The sequence below is a fragment of the Hippocampus bargibanti genome, linkage group LG14 (assembly GCF_051943395.1).
Source record: "Hippocampus bargibanti isolate YZ-2025 linkage group LG14, ASM5194339v1, whole genome shotgun sequence".
In the NCBI taxonomy this organism is placed as follows: Eukaryota; Metazoa; Chordata; class Actinopteri; order Syngnathiformes; family Syngnathidae; genus Hippocampus; species Hippocampus bargibanti.
In genome coordinates, this window is record NC_142747.1 from 1133003 (window position 1) to 1151915 (window position 18913).

Here is an 18913-nt window from a genome sequence, read left to right on the forward strand (position 1 = left end):
TCCCTGTTGCATCACACCCGATTCAAATGATCAGATCATCAGCAAGATCTGCGGAGGTCTGACATTGAGCCTGTTCCTTTGAATCAGGTGCGTTGCAACAAGGAGATTTGCAGGACGGCGGCCATTGAGGAACGGAGTTTGACACCTGTGATGTAGCCGTTGCACAGCACAAACCTAACCACTATTGCTGCTTCTATCTTAGGTGCCCTATAATGCAGTGTGCCCTATTGTATATACACGTATACAAAAGGTCATTCATCAAAGGTGTGCCTTATAATCTGAAGCGCTTTATAGTGCACAAAATATTGTAATCGATTAAGTGTAACACAACACATTTAAAGTACAGCACTTGTAATGGTGTTTCATCAATGGGAGAAATAATTTGCTAAATTGTTGCGTTAATTAAGAAAAAAAAACGTTTCCTAACACAGTTTGTCTAAATGGTCGTATACCAGTAGTCAGCCAAAATGGGAGTCCTTCATTGGTGGACCTATGGACCTTCCGTCAGTACTGCTGATGACGCATCTAAATGCCTCTGATGAATGTTAGTTCTTTGATTAGCCTTTCTCTGTTGTCTGACATACTTATGATAAGCTTACTGTTTTGCCATTTGTTGTTGCACTACAGCTGGAGGAACAACTGAGTCGTCTTCAAAGGGAGAAGAATGACTTGCAGTCAAGAATGGAGGAAGACCAGGAAGATTTGAATGAGCTTATGAAGAAGCACAAGGCTGCTGTGGCTCAGGTCTCCCTTCCTTCTTTTTACTTATACCGATTGATCGATAGGTTAGCTAATAGGCAAGGTAGCTTGACTTACATATCATATTTCAGACACACACAGTGTGATTCACACAAGTGAGAGAGACTCGATCGACAAGCAAACAAAAGAAGCTAAAAATGTCTCAACAAACAAAACATAAAGAGAAACGTTTAAAACATTAAAATGTAAATAAATAACATTAGGTTTTTAAAATTGTTCAAATAAACTACAATTTAAAAGTTGGAGATTACACAACGTTGTGCAGCCTGTTCAAAAAAATGTATTCCCATCTTTGACGAGCACTATAGGACCATGTGATCAGCTAGTTGGCATGCACACATCTCTTGGGAAGCGTTCCCGTGCCCAATCTTGAGACGTGCCGCAAGGCTCGGTCAGCAAGTCTCCAAATAGAGTAGAATGTTTCTCAAATCGGCACCATGAGGCACATGTTTCACACAGGTCACATGGAAATAATTTGACAATGTTTTCTCCACTAGTAGTAGTAGTCGTAGTTGTAGTAGTAGTTGTAGTAGTACTAGTAGGAGGAGGATCATCATGTTGTAATTTCTTATGTGGTTTAGTTAACCCTTTCACATCTGTACTCTGTATTTGTGGTTGCAGTCTTCCCAGAACATGGCTCAAATCAGTGACTTACAAGCACTGTTGGAGGACGCTCTCAAAGAGAAGCAGGAGGTGCATGAGACAGTAAGTGCAGTATTTTTCTGATTTAGGCATAGACATCAAAAACATACAATCAGTGGATGAATTTCTTCTTAAACTATGCTTCACACAATTAATAAATCAAATATTGTCAACAGAAATCAAACACATGATACAAGTAGACTGGATGTGTTGATTTCCAATGTTACAGAATACCACTCCTGTATTAATTATATCATGGTTGCCTTGATTTTTATTTAAGTTTAACCACAGCTGCTCTGGAAACCTGTCATACGAAGTAAGACAGCTAATTACAGAATTTTCAAATAGGCCATGCGACTCAATTGTGTTAAATATCAATGTTGTCTTTTTATAAACCACTAGATGTTATTGTTCCAATAAGGTGCTATTATATAGTTGGAATTCAGAAATAAAAAGTGAAAACAATGTTGATTCAGGAATATGAAAATGATGTGTGCATTTACCAAAAAAAAGCTTTCCGAAATGTCTTGAAATTCCTCTGAAAAATGAGTGCCAAACAACAACCACTCCTGCTCTTTTGAGAACCATGCCAAAATGTTTCCGTACACACCTGCCTTTTGGCACATTGGACTTTTTTTGTCAGATTCTGTAGCCACAAGGGGACACAAGCCAGTGTCTTATTGTGCCGGTCCCAGATTTACATCCGATTTACAAAGAGCGATACATTGGGGAGACTAAACAAATCTCAAAAAGTACTTTATCAATACCGCAGGGATAATACTAGTGGGCCTCAATCTGCAGTACATTTGCACCTAAAAGCTAGCAACCACTCATTTGACGACAATGAGGTTAAAATATTAGCAAAAGAACATAGATAGTTTGAAAGGGGAGTAAAAGAAGCTATTTTCATAAAACAGCAAAACCCTTCAATAAATCGCCATGGTGGGGTGAGGTTTAATTTTGATCGTTCTTACAACAGACTTCTTAGGCAACATAGGCTGTTATACGGCTGAGGTGATACCAGAGCAAATGGGCCAATCAGGCCAGTCGTAGACCCCATAATCAGGCAGGACAATAGAAGTAATCAGTCAGGACAATCACTGTCGCCTCAGGGTCTAGTCTTCTGCTCCCCTCAACCTGAGAGCAGGGACCTATCATAGCAGAGATCTGGCACCGCCACCTCTGGACTGTAGGGATATATATATAGGGCCAAAACTACCAGCAATTTTTAGTTAGCTGACGAAGCTTCTTGGATGAGAAGCAAAACATCGGACACCTTCAAATTTGTACAGATGACGGCTGAAGAAGCCTTTTCATCGATGGACCACTCCTGTACGACTGAGAGCTTACACAGACGTAATGACCACTCTTGTGACACATTCTCATCTCAAACCAACCGTCACCATTTTAATGATTAGGAAACCATTCCACTCCCAACATGTGTTTTGCTTTAATTTAAGAACAATACTACTGTTGTAAAACATACACATGAAAAATAATAAACTTTCCAGAAACAAAATGTTTATTTCAAATGAAACCAACGGAACAATTCCTAAATAATGTAATAATTTATTGAAATAGAAAATGACACCCACACATGCAGAATTATCCAATTGTTGATTTATAAAAAAATAGGAGGACCAAAATGTGCCTTAACATTTACGGCCTGGTGCCAGCGATGTGAGAGTTATGTTTGAAAAACCTTTCTTTCCCATCTAACTTATGTTTACGTTGCCATAGATGCAAGCCCTCCAGAGTCAACTAGACTTCCAGGAGCAGTCCATGGTGGAGAAATCACTTGTGAGTCGACAGGAGGCCAAGATCCGGGAACTTGAAACTAAACTGGAGTTTGAGAAGACGCAGGTCAAACGCCTAGAGGTGAGAACGAACGACAGGGCAGTTGCACTTGAGAATTCCGCGATGCCTGCTAAAATCCAAACCAAAATTTCAAATTGTCCCATGTGAACCGCAAGAACAGTCTCTATTGTGCACTTCAAATTTGAAAACTAGTTATTCATGAATTTGTTATGTGCTCTGTATGTAATATGTGGAGGCTTTAAACATTCTAATAGCTTCCCCAAATTCATAATGGCCCCGAGAGGAAACCTTAACTACAATCTGGCCCACCCGTGGTAAAAAAAAATGAGTTTGACACTCTTGGTGTAGCCTAAAGTATGTGGTTCTGCTATCCCTAAGTTTCTTCTCAGGTGACACCCTCGTTGGAGTCAACTGTCAAACTAAATACACAACAAAAATATTTACACTCATACTACAATAAATGTTTCGTTTCAACAACATTGCCTTTGGTAATGTTAAAGTCAGTGTAAAATTGATGGATTGACAATGGTGGTAGTTTTGGGTTTTTTACTTTTTTTAGGTTGAATAAATACAAAGGTTTGAAGTCGATTGAATAGTCATTTCAATCTCAGTCAGTGTTTCCATTATTATGCAGCCCTGCCTCTCACCATCAAAAACCAAGACTGGGACTGATGTTTCTGGTTGTCACCATATGGAAGCAAAATTGAATTAATCCTTTCCAAAAAGACACTACACTATATAGGTCACATCCGAGTTACGGCCGGGTTCCGTTCCGACAAAACGGTCGTAAGTCAAACGGTCGTAAATCGAAAAGCATTCAAAATGGCCGACGCGAGGTTTATACCACAGAATAGTACACGATATCAATCTGTTGTTTTTAAAGAACGTTTTCTATTGAATACTATTATATACCAAACTGCTTATAGTTCAATTATAAATCTTAAAACTTTTAGTGTCAGTTTTCTCATTTTATATTTCGTATTACCGATTTTTATTACTGTGTCGTTCTGCTGACCCAAATATGCACGGCTTCCCACGCATACAGGCTGTTGAAAAATCGCTCTCCCTGCTAACGGAGAAGCCACAATAGGTTGCCCAACACACACGCTCCGACTTAGGCGGAAAAAAGTCTCAAAGAGGCAGTGGCGGCGTTCTCGTCGCGCCGATCCCCTGCGCCCACCAAATTTGTCGTACGCGTTTGTGAAGAAACAGTTATTTTGTATCCTCATTTTGTAATATTCTCTGTTAAGATAAATGAGGCATGCTGAATATTGAGCGGATCTGGCAACACAGCCACAACGCTACATATGGTCCTTTGACAGCGATTAAAAAAAGTTCTTACACAATGCTGAGAGAAGCGGTTACTTGTTCAATCTAAACAAGAAGGACCATCTTGAGTCTTTATTCTACCAAATGCATTGCAAACACGCTGCAGATCTCACCGTAGCGGTCCCAGCCGTAGAATAAAAAAAAAAAAGGGGTCTGGCGGTCGTGGTCATAACTCGCACCGGTCGAAAATCGGATGTTACCTGTACTTGTATTCAACTCTTGAGAAATAGTCTGTGTAAAATCTAAATTGTAACTTGCTGTTTGTGTGTCCCTTGCGTTACGGTACATACTGAACGTACGCATCATTATTACGGCAGTCTTATCTCATTTCCTTTTTTAGAGCCTCGTGGCACGTCTCAAGGAAAATTTGGAAAAACTTACTGAGGACCGTGACCAACGCAGCAGTAGTGAGATCCGGGAGAAAGAACAGAGTAAACGATTGCTGAGACAGATTCGCGACATGAAAGAAGAGATGGGCGAACTCGGCAAAAAGGAAGGAGAGGCCAGCCGCAAAAAACATGAGCTGGTAAGGATGCTAAAGATCAATGATTCCCAACTAGTCTTTCCAGTCGCATAAGTGTGCCGTTAAATATTTAATCTGTGTGCCATGGGAAATTATCAAATTTCACTTAATTGGTGAAAGTAAAAAAAAATATTCAGCCAGTGCCCGAAGACGGCTGGTATAGGCTCCAGCACCGTCAACAACCCAGATCAGGAATAAGTGGTCCAGATAATGGATGCCTTCATAACAAATAATGTACCTCTATATTTATACCGGCAACTTATAGTGAAGGAAAAAACAAATGAATGATCTTCTATCGGATGGCAAAAAGTATGTCCAGTGATACCTCGGTTTACGAACCCCTTGGCTTACGAACTTTTCAGTTTACGAACGTTACATTTATGAACATTTTACCTTGGCATACGAATTTTACCATGGTATACAAACTATTTTCGTACACGGAGCTGCCTCAATGAGTGATGTGTCGTTCGCGAACAAGCCCGTTCTTCTAACAACAAAATGGCAGCCGACTGTTTTTGTCCTCTATTCCCCGCCCCCAGTCTTCGGTTAAAGCCACATGATTGGTCAAGAACGCAGCAGTGAGCGGGTGTGGTTTAAACATTAAAGAGACAGGCAGCCGACAGTGAGAGAGTTTCAACTTTGATAGTTCAAAGGCAGAGTGTAGACTGCAAGGTTAAAATATCCCATCAATCACGCTCCACAAACAACCCGCACAAGCCATTTGTACACTTGATGCAAAAAGCTCTCAACCCAGCTAAACAGAATACAATTGATGAGGAACTAGATAAAATTATGACAAAGAAAGCACCTACAAGGGATCATTCCTCAAGATGGTGAAAGAAGAAGGCTACGTTCCTCATCAAGTGTTTAATGCTGATGAAACCGGCCACTCCATTCCATCAAGCCATCAACAACCATAACAAAGTTAAATAAAACGACTTTATTATATAGTACTGTTTATTTCTTTAATTATAATGCCATAGCACATTTATTATACATAAAATAAGGTATACTTTGTGTAGTTTTAAGGCTTACAAAATTAGAAAGTAGAAAATTATGTTTTATTAGTACCTGGGAACGGATTATTCTCATTTTAATTGTTTCGTATGGGAAATTAATTTTTGGGATACACACTTTTCGCCTTACACACTCTGTCCGGGAACTAATTAAGTTTGTAAGCCAAGGTATCACTGTACTATATATATATATATATATACACAGTAAAGTTTCGTTATATCGATATCGATATTTTTTCCGACTCCCGAGAATATCGATATAAGAATATATATATATATATATATATATATATATATATATATATATATATATATATATATATATATATATATATATATACTCTTTTTACGAAATATTTGTTTGTGGTCTAAGCTGTTCTAACTGTTGTCTCTGAAAGGTTTCAGGCTCAGAATCACTCTAGTAGTGAAAATAAGATGATAATCTAAATCAATGACCAAATGATGAGACTTTTGATGGCGTTTAAAAATTCCGACTACTTTGGAAAAATGTATTTTGTGTTTGATTCACGAATAGGAAATGGACATTGAGAGCTTGGAGGCCGCGAATCAAAGCCTGCAAGCAGACCTCAAGCTAGCCTTCAAAAGGATAGGTGACCTCCAGGCTGCCATTGAGGATGAGATGGAGAGCGATGACAATGAAGACCTTATCAATAGGTACAAATTGACACTGAAGCGCTTCATGGTAAACATGGTCGTATGCAAACAAAATGCAAATCGAAAGGAGGTTGGGTGGTCACAGATTTTAAATGACAGAAGTATTTCCAATCAATCAGTCATTAACCCTGTTTACTTGATCATGATATTGCTCAGACACCAATTAGTAAAAGGCCATACCGCTACTTTCAGGGATGCATCTGGGCCGTGCCCTTGCGCCATTTACGCATTTTGACAACTACTGGTGCAACTTTGTAACTCCACTGCGCCAGCACTGGCCCCCATTTTTTAATTTCCCAGATGCATCCCTGTACTTTGGTATGAGCGGGATCTTATTGTTCAGAGAAAATCTTAGACGGATTTGCAATGGTAGTTAATATGCGTATGGAAGAAAATTGCACTTCTATGCCCACTGACAGAGTGAAAATACTCTATTCGTCACTTCAAAAAAGCTTTCCCCCCACTCATATACAAGACACAGATAAGGTGCCATGCTGAGTCCATATCCGTGAAAGGTACACTTAAAGGACAACCAACACCATTTTTTTTGTTTCCTAACTGACATGAGAAAAACGTTTTATAGCATCTAAAATACCCAAAACACGCAGGCTGATATTTTTAGTCAAATGCAAAACGGCAATAAAAATGCCACAAATCAGCTCGAAACTGGGGATTTTCAGAAAGCCCCGCCCCCAGTTCGTGACGTCACGCCAGGTCGTCTTGCCTTGCTCAAGAAACGAAACAATGGGCTCACAGAGTTCAAATTCGGAGAAGATGCTTTCTTGTTACTCATCCAGTTATGAATATGATTCAAATAGTCCTGAAGAGGAAAGCATAAATGTTTGCAATCGATTAAAGGAGTCTTCCCATATCAATTCGGGCCGTCAATGACAGCAATGTAGCGTCCCAGAAAATGCACAAGATGGCGCCCGAGCTCTGTTGGAAATGGTCTCATTTGTCTCCTGGGAATTTATGTCAGCAAGTATCAAATAGTAGTAGTCTTAGTGCAACACACAACAATTCACAATGGTGTTATTTATGCGTTTTCCTTCTAATTTCGCCATCAACACGAAGTTTTCAGACCAAACAAAGTACCCAAAATGCATTGTGTGTCGCTTTCTCGTGCAGGGGCGTTCCAGACGTGACGTCACGTCAGGCATCATCATCAACTCGAAAACAAGACTTCCTGAATATTCAGCGCGAGTCTTAAAACGTAAAATATAGCTATATGTGGTGGAATCTTTGTAAAATACGCTCAGTAGAAGTCATTTGAAGTGATTTTACAAATTATGGACACAATTTGTCCGGAGGCGTTGGTTGTCCTTTAAGGTAGTTTGTCGTTAAGGAGAAGAAAAAGGCCACCGTAGCACCTGCCAATGAACTTCAAGCAAGCATTCACAGTGTACATTTTCCTTTTAACCTTGTCATTTTTCTGTTTTTATTTGTTTATTTTTTTATATGTGTTCTCTTCTGTTTGTCTGCCCATCATTACAACCAGTTTACAAGACATGGTGACAAAGTATCAGAAAAGAAAAAGCAAAACGTGAGGGGTTATTATACAACATCACGTGTGGGTTTATATCATAATTAGGGTTGATATCGTGAAAATTTGGTCTTGTGACATTTGGATAACGTTACATCCCAACTGCTCAATGCATGCCCTCACATGCTGAGATGCATGAATGTCACTGACCATGTGTCGTATCCCCAGCATGAAGCACACTTCCCTTCTCAGATTCTGCATATTGTTGCTTAATTACTTGGCATGTAAGAAGTGACGAATGATGCAGAAGGTTTTGTGACGCTGTTGTGCTCTAAATTGTCAGGGTGAACCATAATTTCTTTTGACTGAAGTGCAAAGGTTCGCAATCTTGGCCTCACCTTTTTTTATATTTTGTTGACTAATGACTCACTGAGGGTGAGTTTCTCATCAATGACCCGAGCTTCCTTAACTTTTTTAGGGTCGATGGCCACTAACGTGTTATCAGGTTACAGGGTGCATCAAAGGGTTAATGATGTAGATAGAACCTTGTAATACAGTACTTTATATTTCCAAAAGCTTTCTTGTTCACAAAGCAAATCTACCTACACACAATGTACAGCTTTGGCTCTCAGCCATTGGACCACCCTGGCAGTTTTTGGCATTCTGGTGTTGTCAAGGGTGATTCACTCGAGACCTATTTTTAAAACAAGATTTACACTTATTTTAATGTTTCATTTGTCTTTGCATTGATTTGCTAAAAATATTCACTTATGCAGCCACACCACATTCATGAAACTGCATTACTATGTAACAGACACGTGTAGTCATTTATTTTAGGTCAGATTGTTCACATTTCACCAGATTAGTAGAACGTACTGTTTTGTGCAAAACCACAAAGTGTGTTGCAATGATGTCACGTTTTCATTTGGCTTGAAAAGGGTGTAAAGTCCTGTCTATGTCTCAAGTTTTACAAGACAAGATCGTGCTGCTGCCGCCTGATTGGAGGAAGTTTCTGAGTAACACTGACTTGGTCCTGTGGAACACAGTTAGAAAAGCCCTGTTTAAAAACATCACCATTTGCATCCGTTACTCTACTTGGTCTGCCAATCACCTGTAATGAACATTTATTTACATTGGAGAGTTTAGCGAGCGTGGATGAGCGAAAACGTTATGGAGATTATCAGTCCTGAATCAGGAAAGGCTGAAAGAAAGAAAGAAGTGGCCAAAAAAGCACTAACATTTCAAGGACAAGCGACACCATTTTTTTGTTTCCTAACTGACATCAGAAAAACGTTTTATAGCATCTAAAATACCCAAAACATTTGACGTGATTTTACAAATTATGGACGCAACTTGTCCAGAGGTGTCAGTTGTCTTTTAAAACAAATGGTGATCCGGTGATGTCTTTAACAAGGCTTTTCTATTTGTGTTCCACAGGACCAAGTCAGTGTCTTTGAATCAGTAGGCAGCAGCATTATTTTGTAGCCAAGATGTCTGCTCGTCGTTATTAACATATATCGGGTCTTATTCACAGTTGTCCACCCCGCTTCCATTTTATCACAAATGCAGCCAGAGATTTATCCTCCAAGTTTATTGTGTTCCACAAAGAAAAGAGTCATTTATGTTATGAATGTTAAAGGTGACAAGCTGCGGTGAAGTGTTCTCTGTGGCTACTCATGGACTTCTGTGTTTAAAGGGTCCTTTTGAACTGATTGCAGAAATAACACGATGCTTTGAATGCTCCATTGACATCGGCAACCTGCCGAGTACAGTGAGACCTCAACTTACAAACACCTTATCTTACAAACGTTTCGTCTTACAAACGTCAAATTTCTGAAAATTAAACCTTATAATAAGCACTATTTTCATAATACACACCCACCACGGCTGGCGGAGTGATCTTCAGCGGAAGCACACGACCGAACAGCACCAGAGGTTAAGTTACCAACAGTCCTTATGGAAGGTGAGTCTCCTTCCATCAGCCATCAACAACCATCAAAAAGGTAAATAAAACTTTATTTTACAGCACAGTTGATTTCTTTAATTACAGTCCTCATGTAATGCGCCTCTTTCCAAACAGCAATTCCCTTTGACCTTCGACCTCCAACGCCATTCCATCAAGCCATAAACTTAATTAAAGTGACTTTATGATACAATGCATTGTATTTCTTTCATTACAATACAATAGCACATTTATTATACATAGAAGAAGGTATGTTGTGTGTAGTTTTAAGGCTTATTTAGTTGAAAAGTATATTTTATAGAAACCCGGGAACGGATTATTCCCATTTTATTGGTTTCCTATGGGAATTTTTTTTGAGATACACACTTTTCACCTTACACACTCTGTTTGGGAACCAATTAAGTTCGTAAGTTGAGGTCTCACTGTATAACGAGTGCTCCTGCAAGGGCTTCATTGATATCAGCCTCTTTTGACTCGACTGCTGGGGTGTCAAACTCATTCTTGTTGCGGGCCACATCAAAATCACCACTTCCATTGAATGGCCATTATAACTGTTAAACCATAAGAAGAATTCAAGAATGATGGTTTCTTCAATGCTTGTTGAACTGACTGGGCTGAAGGGTTTGATCACAAGAAAATGTTTACAATACTGTATATGTTATTTATTACAAATAACAATTTCATTGGCATTTTAGCAAGCATCAATCATGGAAGGTGATATGTTTGATTTGTTTTGGCAGGCCACATAAAATGATGTGGCCAGCCAGAGATCTGGCCCCCCAGGCATTGAGTTTGACACGTGTGCTGTTCTGCTAAACTTTAACAATTTCTTTGAGCTGATTCTCTAATCCACTTTGCAACAGTCCTCCCCCTTTCGCTGTTCTAACTGGTTTTCTGTGTCTGATTCCCCACTAGTCAAGGGGATTCAGACACTGACTCCGAGGTGGAGGGTCGTGTCGATGGGGTGAAATCTTGGTTATCCAAAAGTAAAGGATCTGGCAAGAATTTATTGGATGATGACAGCCTGAAGAGCTCAAGGTCAGTAGAGAAGTAAACATGCGACTTGACTGTCCGAGCGATATCTCTTTCTTAATCGTCCATTCCAATTCCTGACATATTTCTTTATTTGGGGGTTAAACTTTTTATTCGTCAGTAAGACACATTTGGGACACAATGATTGGAAACAAAGAGAACATTTAATTTTTGGCAACAGTTGCTTTTCTGTAAAGAAATGTACACTAATTTAAAAAAAACACAATGGAATCTCATTTCATTGACTCACTTAAATGTACTGCTTCCAAAATGTAAAGACCTCAAAATCAGAACAAGGTAATTCAAGTAATATTCTAGCATAAGTAATGGGTTCATTTTGATCGTTCGTCCCTGGTTCATTGCTTCTACGGGCGTTGATGGCAGATGATGGTTAAATCAGCAGGAAGCCAGGTGTGGGACAGAATAAGTTAGTTTAATCTTGATAACAGCAGAGAGAGAAGCTTGAAGAGAGAGAGAGAGATGGAATGGGAGAGCATTTATAGGGCGTGACGCGATAGGATGTGACGTAATGTAGATGCGACAACATGTAAAGGAAGGCAGGATATGTCATATCAGGAAGTCCAAAACGTAAACAAAGAGTAGAAAGTGATGTTTAAAGATGTTCGTATAGCGAATTACCCCAACAATAAGCAAAGTGAAACAGAACATGCAAGTTCTCTTTTTGAACATGAATTTACCATGCTATCAGCATTGTTATTTTTATGTATCAAAGTGAGAAAGTGAATGTGTGTGCATGTGCATATATCTAAATCTCGCTATATCTATCTATATTGATCTATCTATCAATGTCTTTCCCTCAGTCTCCCCGTCTTTCTCCCCCTTTCCCTCTCTCTCTCTCTCTCTCTCTCTCTCTCTCTCTCTCTCTCTCTCTATATATATATATATATATATATATATATATATATATATATATATATACAGTAAAGTCTTGTTATATCGATATCGGTTATATCGATAGTACCGCTTATTACGATACTATTTCTATGAACGCAAGGAGAAAATTACATGCGCGCAGGGTCGGATATATCGATAGTCCCGGTTATATCGATATTTTTTGGACTCCCGAGAATATCGATATAACAAGACTTTACTGTATATATATATATATATATATATATATATATATATCGGTTATATCGATTATATCGATAGTACTGCTTATTACGATACTATTTCTATGAACGCAAGGAGAAAATTTACATGCCGCAGGATCGGATATATCGATAGTCCGGTTATATCGATATTTTTTCCGACTCCCGAGAATATCGATATAACGAGACTTTACTGTATATATGTATATACACACACACAGTGGAACCTTGGTTTTTGAACAATTCACAGTTCGAACAAATCAGCGTCCGAACAAAATATTTGAGAAATTCTTGCTCCATAATTCGAACAAAAATCGGATTTCGAACGCCGGTACGAAGCCTGAGTGCGGACGCGAGGGTGGGATGCTGAGTGGCGTACGGGTGTATCGCTCACTTCGTGACCAACTGTTGTCGCTCGCGGATGTGCTGCATATTGCTCTCACGTTTAATATAGGTGTACGAAGAGTTTTAGCCCCTAATCATGCCTCCAAAGAAAGTAAGTGCTGCTACAGGTGAAAACAGAAAAGTAGTGCGTACAACTATTGCATTTAAGAAAGAAATACAGTAAAGTCTCGTTATATCGATATCGGATATATCGATAGTCCCGGTTATATCAATACTATTTCTATGCACGCACGGAGAAAATTACATGCAAACAGGGTCGGATATATCGATAGTCCCGGTTATATCGATATTTTTTCGGACTCCCTTGAATATCGATATAACGAGACTTTACTGTAGTAGCAAAATATGAAGGAGGTGTGCGAGTTTCTGATCTGGCTAGGGCAGGGGTGCTCACACTTTTTTTCAGCAAGGGAGCTACTTTTGAAAAGACCAAGTCAAAATGATATATTTATTGAGAAATACAGTGAAGATTATTGCAATTTATGTTGATGTATATCCGCATATGTTGCACAACATAATTATGTCAATTATTTGCCATTACCTGAGTTCACTCTGATAACTGGCAGACAAAACAACCCCACTTGAAAATGTCATCGTGAAAAAAAGTCATCCTCTCATTTCGTATGAAAGTGATATGTTTTTTCTTCTTACTTGGTCCAGCTCTTCCACTTTTTTATACTCTATCTTACGTTTAAGGGGAAAAACCGAGCGAAAAATTAGGATGTAACTAACGCCGTCCTTGTTCACTTTGCAACGAAGGGGCGTTGTTTGAGCTCACAGTGAGTCTCTCAATGAGATGTCATTTGATTGGTTCTCCGGTGTATCAATCAAATAAAGGGATGGCTGATTGGCTGACGTCGAGTTTTTTTCAAAAGAACTCCACTCGATTTGTTAAGCGTCAGTTCCTGACAATGTCACATCACCTTGTCTTGCGATCTACCAATAGTACCTTGGAGATCGATTGGTCGATCACGATCGACGTATTGAGCACCCCTGGTAGGGAATACAGCATGGCGAAATCTACGATCAGTACGATATTAAGGAATAAGGAGGCTGTGAAATCTAGTGATGTGGCTATGGGAGTGAGAGCAAGTGTCATTGGATAGATATTTTAAGAGAAAAGAACACCCCGTAGCCGAGTCATCCATAGCAAAGAGATTTGAACGTGTGAGCACCCCTCAGACAGAAGAGCTCCCCAAAGTTTTTATGGACCACATTCCATGGACCACAAAGGTAAAAAAATCCTGTAAAAAAACTGTATTAAAATAAGGTCAACAGGAACAAAATCTAAAACGTTAAAATAATTTCAACAGAAAAAATACAAAGGATCAAAAGAAAACCAAGATTAAAAGTCCGCCAAGGTGTAACAAACACATGCACAGCATACAATGCATAGACAATGCGCAATGCATACAATTGCATACAAAGCATACAATGACCCGACACCGGATGGTCGTGCCGGGAATCCTTTTAACGGTCACTGACTGGAAAAGACCAGCACCTGCGAGGCAGCAGGCTGGGCTGACAGCGCTACCCATTGGTCGCAATCCGAACGTGGCAGTCCGCCACTGATCGGGACGACCAGCGCCTGTGCAGGTGGGCGTCAGCGCCAAACAGATCATAACACCCTGCAGGAATAATAAGGTGGCCAAAGGAAGAGATTCAGAACACGGATGTTAAAACCCGAAAACTCCTCACCATGCATGTAGGGTTCCATCCCAAGTCCAGCACCCTGAGACTGTACACAAGCCGTAAGGAAAGAGGCCGCGGACTAGTGAGTGTCAGAGCCACTGCCCAGGATGAAACATGCAAGCTCAATGAATAAATCAAAGAGAAGGCTCCAACGGGTGATGTACTCAGAGAATGTCTCAGTCAATGGGAACAGGGGATGAGGTGCTGGAAGAGGGACAATCATGGGGGGAAAAGCCCTACACGGGATGTACCACTGAACCATAACTGAAGTGGCTGATCTCACGAAGTCCTCTCAGTGGCTAAAGGACAGCATAGAGGCATTCATCCTGACTGCTCAAGAGCAGGCCCTGAACACCAGAGCCATAGAGGACATACCACACCAGGCAAGACCCAAGGTGTTGGTTGTGCAAAGAGGCACCTGAGACAATCCAACACATAACCTTGTAGGGTGTAAGATGCTGGCAGGGAAAGCCTGAATAGAGCGCCATCACCAGGTGGCTGGCATAGTCTACCGAAACATCTGTGCGCAGTATGGACTGGAAACCCCAAGGTCAAAATTGGAAACACCTCCCAAGGTAGTAGAGAATGACCGAGCAAAGATCCTGCGTGACTTCCAGATACAGACTGACAAGATGGCAATGGCGAACCAACCAGATATCGTGGTCGTAGATAAAGGGCAAAGGAAAGCCGTTGTCGTGGATGTAGCGGTCCCGAGTGATGGGAACATCAGAAAGAAGGAACATGAGAAAATCGAGAAATACCAAGGGCTCAGAGAGGAGCTGGAGAGAGCCTGGAAGGTAAAGGTGACAGTCGTGCCTGTGGTGGTCGGAGCACTTGGGGCAGTGACCCCCAAACTCGACGAGTGGTTGCAACAGATCCCGGGAACAACATCAGATATCTCGGTCCAGAAAAGCGCATTGCTAGGAACAGCACGGATACTGCGCAGAACCCTCAAGCTTCCTGGCCTCTGGTAGAGGACCCGAGCTAAAAATGGGGGACAGACACCACCCGTGGGGGGTGAGACGAGGATTTTTTTTTTACTAGCTAATATTAGCATGAACAGTTACCTTTTAAATTTTAACAATTATGACCGGAATTAAATATTATTTATTGTGCAACGTTGTAATCTAACAATTGATGTTCCAGGAAGAGGGAAAAATTGCCTTCGTCATCATCATCATCATCATCATCATCATCATCAGATTCTGAATCAGACTCAGGGTCAAGCTGTAACAATTGATTGATCGTTGTGAGAGGGATTAGCAAAAAAGCCGGCAAATTACTGGCAGATAATTTATTCCTAACAATTTGATCTAATACAGAATTCTGAGTCTCAGCTCTGTGACACATGTGCCCTCAAATCAGTAAAAGAGACAAAAAGACAATGATTTAGACTTAGGAGCCCAGATTTAAAGGTGTACTACATGTATGTCTGTGTAAACTCTCAGTCGTACAGGAGTGGTCCATCGATGAAAAGGTTTCTTCAGCCGTCATCTGTACTTCTTTGAAGGTGTCGCACGTTTCGCTTCTTTGTCAGCAAACTAAAGTCTTACTGGTAGTTTAGGCCCTATATATATATATCCCTACTGTCCAGACATGGCGGTGCCAGACTCTGCTATGATAGGTACCTGCTCTCAGGTTGGGGGGGAGCAGAGGACTACTCCCTGCAGCTCCACTGATTGTTCCTTTTCTTCTGACTAACGACTGGCCTGATTGATCCACCGGTATCGCCTCATCAGTATTACTAATTCTATGTTGCCTAAGCAGGCTATTGTATGAACGATTCAAATTGAACCTCACCCCACCATATCGATTTAATGAAGGATTTAGTTGTTTTATGAAAATGGCTTCTTTTATTCCCCTTTCAAACCATCTATGTTCTTTCGCTAAGATTTTAACCTCATTGCCGTGGTTGCTAGCTTTTAGCTGCATGTGTACTGCCGATTGAGGTCCACTAGTATTATCCCTGCGATGTCGATAAATTCTTTTTTTTTTAATTTGTTTAGTCTCCCCAATGTACTGCTCTTTACAATTTTCATTCTTACAATGTATTGAATAAACTACATTACTTTGTTTTTCATTTGGCAGCCGATCTTTTGGATGCACTATTTTTTGCCTTAAAGTGTTTATCTGTTTGAAATAAGTCGGAATTTTGTGTTGGCAAAGGGCTCTTTGTAGTCTTTCAGAAACTCCTGCAAAGTAAGGTACTTCTACTCCTCTCCTTTTTGTATCTTCAGAATTTTTTGGTTTCATTACCTATTCTTTCTTTCTGACATTTGTGACCACTGAGGGTACCCACAGTTTGTGAGTGCTCTCCTCCTATCATAGCAGAGTCCGGCACCGCCATGTCTGGACAGTAGGGATATTTATATAGGGCCTAAACTACCAGTAAGACTTTAGTTTGCTGACAAAGTTTCTTGGATAAGAAGCGAAACGTCCGACACCTTCAAAGAAGTACAGATGACGGCTGAAGAAACCTTTTCATCGATGTACTACATGTATATTCAAATTTGACCCACACAAAGAAATCATCTCTTGAGCAATGTTTAATATGGCTAAGTAAATGTATTTATTTCCTTCAATATATAAGTGCGTGTGCGTGTGCGTGTGCGTGTGTGTGTGTGTGTGTGTGTGTGTGTGTGTGTGTGTGTGTGTGTGTGTACATATACAGTATATACACACTCATTTCTTTTTCTTCTTTCTTTTTGACACTTTGGTTTCTCCAGATTTTCTGTTAGCTTATATGCCAAAGAAGCCAAAGATTGGTCATATGATAAGGACCGGAAAGAGGCAAATAAAGAGTTCAAACATGTCGAGACAAGCTGGCCATCATCCGTGATGAGTTCACTCAGCTACAGGAAGCGTTCCAACCTTGGTTCTAAAGGGGACCAGCTCTTCAGTGTCCTCAACGCAAATACTGAGTTGGAGGATGGTCTGTCTTTCCAAAAGTCGATATCCAAAAGCACCAATCTTCAAGATGATACATACTCAAATAGCTCCAAGAAAAAATCATTGGCCGCGGATGGCATGGCCGACAGAGGATTAGTTATCTCCCAGGCTTACTCCGATACCAGCATCCAGACCAGGAAAGGCCTGGGCAGCTGTTGGGGTGACATCGACAAAGAATCCACTGTTTCATTCATTCCCCCAAGGCGGGCATCGACTTGCCTTGGGTTAAGCCCAGGGGACGATGATACCAAGTCTACCCAGAGCTTAAGTTTCTCAAACCAACTGGGACATCATCAAAGCACATCACGCTTAAAATCACAATATTATAGTGAACCCAGCAGCCCTTGTTTCAGCAAACCGTCTGGTAGTCTCAGTCCTGGTAGTAAAGCTGATTCCCATCAGTCACTAGCACGTAGCTCCCGTATGAGTGATTTTGATCTTGATTTGGATGATAGCAGAAGCGTGGCCTTCACTGAGAGGTCATCTTACTGCCATTCTTCCGCTGGACGTAGTATTTCCATGCCACCGCCACAAGCCCGATCAGCTGAAGGTCAAAATCTCACTGATAACAGAGATATCAAACCTGTCAGCTATCGTAACTACCTCGACCCAGACCTGGAAAAAGCCATCAATGAAGTGTTGAGTTTCAAACCCATTAAATTCAAACGCAGTAGCTTGGAGGACTCTGATGGTGAGAGAACCACATCTAAAGATAATGCAGATGATGAATTAACTGCTCAGAAGAGCATCAGAACTGACCCCTATGGTAAACTTCAACGCTCTGCATCAGCTGTGAGCTGCATAAGACCGTCTCGCAGTACCAGCAGCTGTAGTGGTCGTCGTACCAAGAGCAAGGGCAAAGGGAAGAAGAAGCGAAGCCATAGTTCAGAGTCTGAATGTTCCAGTGACAAGCATAGTTACAGGAGCAGTTCCAAAAAGTCCAATAAAAAGTCCAGGAAGAGGGAAAAATTGCCTTCGTCATCATCATCATCATCATCATCAGATTCTGAATCAGACTCAGGGTCAAGCTCGAGCGCCTCCACCATTTCCTACCGCAGCTCGAGCAGTGTAAAGAGAGCCTCATCGCAGAAGGTTGATTTCAAACCAGAGGAAATGGAGCATGGGGCTCAAAGTGAGGGCCGCCCCATTACCAAAAAGAATGACAAGATGTGGCGGAAGAACGTGGACAGTCTGATGATGAAGTACTTGTATCGGCCGGATAGCGATTGAAGCAGGCAGTAGGTGCTTGCCTGCCAACTACAAAAATACGAATTTTAATAAAATTAACCAGAATTCATTGCATGGTGTGACCAATGGACTTTGCGCTTCCAAGTTTGAGTTTTGAGCCACTTTTGTTTGCATAGTTAATTTTTACAAATCTGGTATTTGAGTGCACGTTCTTAACCATTTCACCTAGCATTTAATTACTCCATCAAAAAGAGGTAAAATGACAAAATAAAACACCTTTCACACTCCCAGCACTAAAATCACTTTCCTAACTAATCATGACATCTA

The 18913-nt window shown here is 40.6% G+C and overlaps 1 protein-coding gene across 1 annotated transcript in view; it reads left to right on the plus strand.

Moving 5' to 3' along the window:
• The window catches only part of LOC148887972 (unconventional myosin-XVIIIa-like), a 97042-nt gene that overhangs the window by 68013 nt on the left and 10116 nt on the right, over positions 1–18913 (plus strand). Inside the window, exons 38-45 of the mRNA XM_089014247.1 lie at positions 628–744; positions 1381–1464; positions 3142–3279; positions 4889–5074; positions 6623–6762; positions 8261–8305; positions 11124–11246; positions 17176–18636. Coding sequence (XP_088870373.1) covers positions 628–744; positions 1381–1464; positions 3142–3279; positions 4889–5074; positions 6623–6762; positions 8261–8305; positions 11124–11246; positions 17176–18628 — 2286 coding nt within the window. The 3' untranslated portion in view covers positions 18629–18636. The remainder of the gene's footprint in view (positions 1–627; positions 745–1380; positions 1465–3141; positions 3280–4888; positions 5075–6622; positions 6763–8260; positions 8306–11123; positions 11247–17175; positions 18637–18913) is intronic.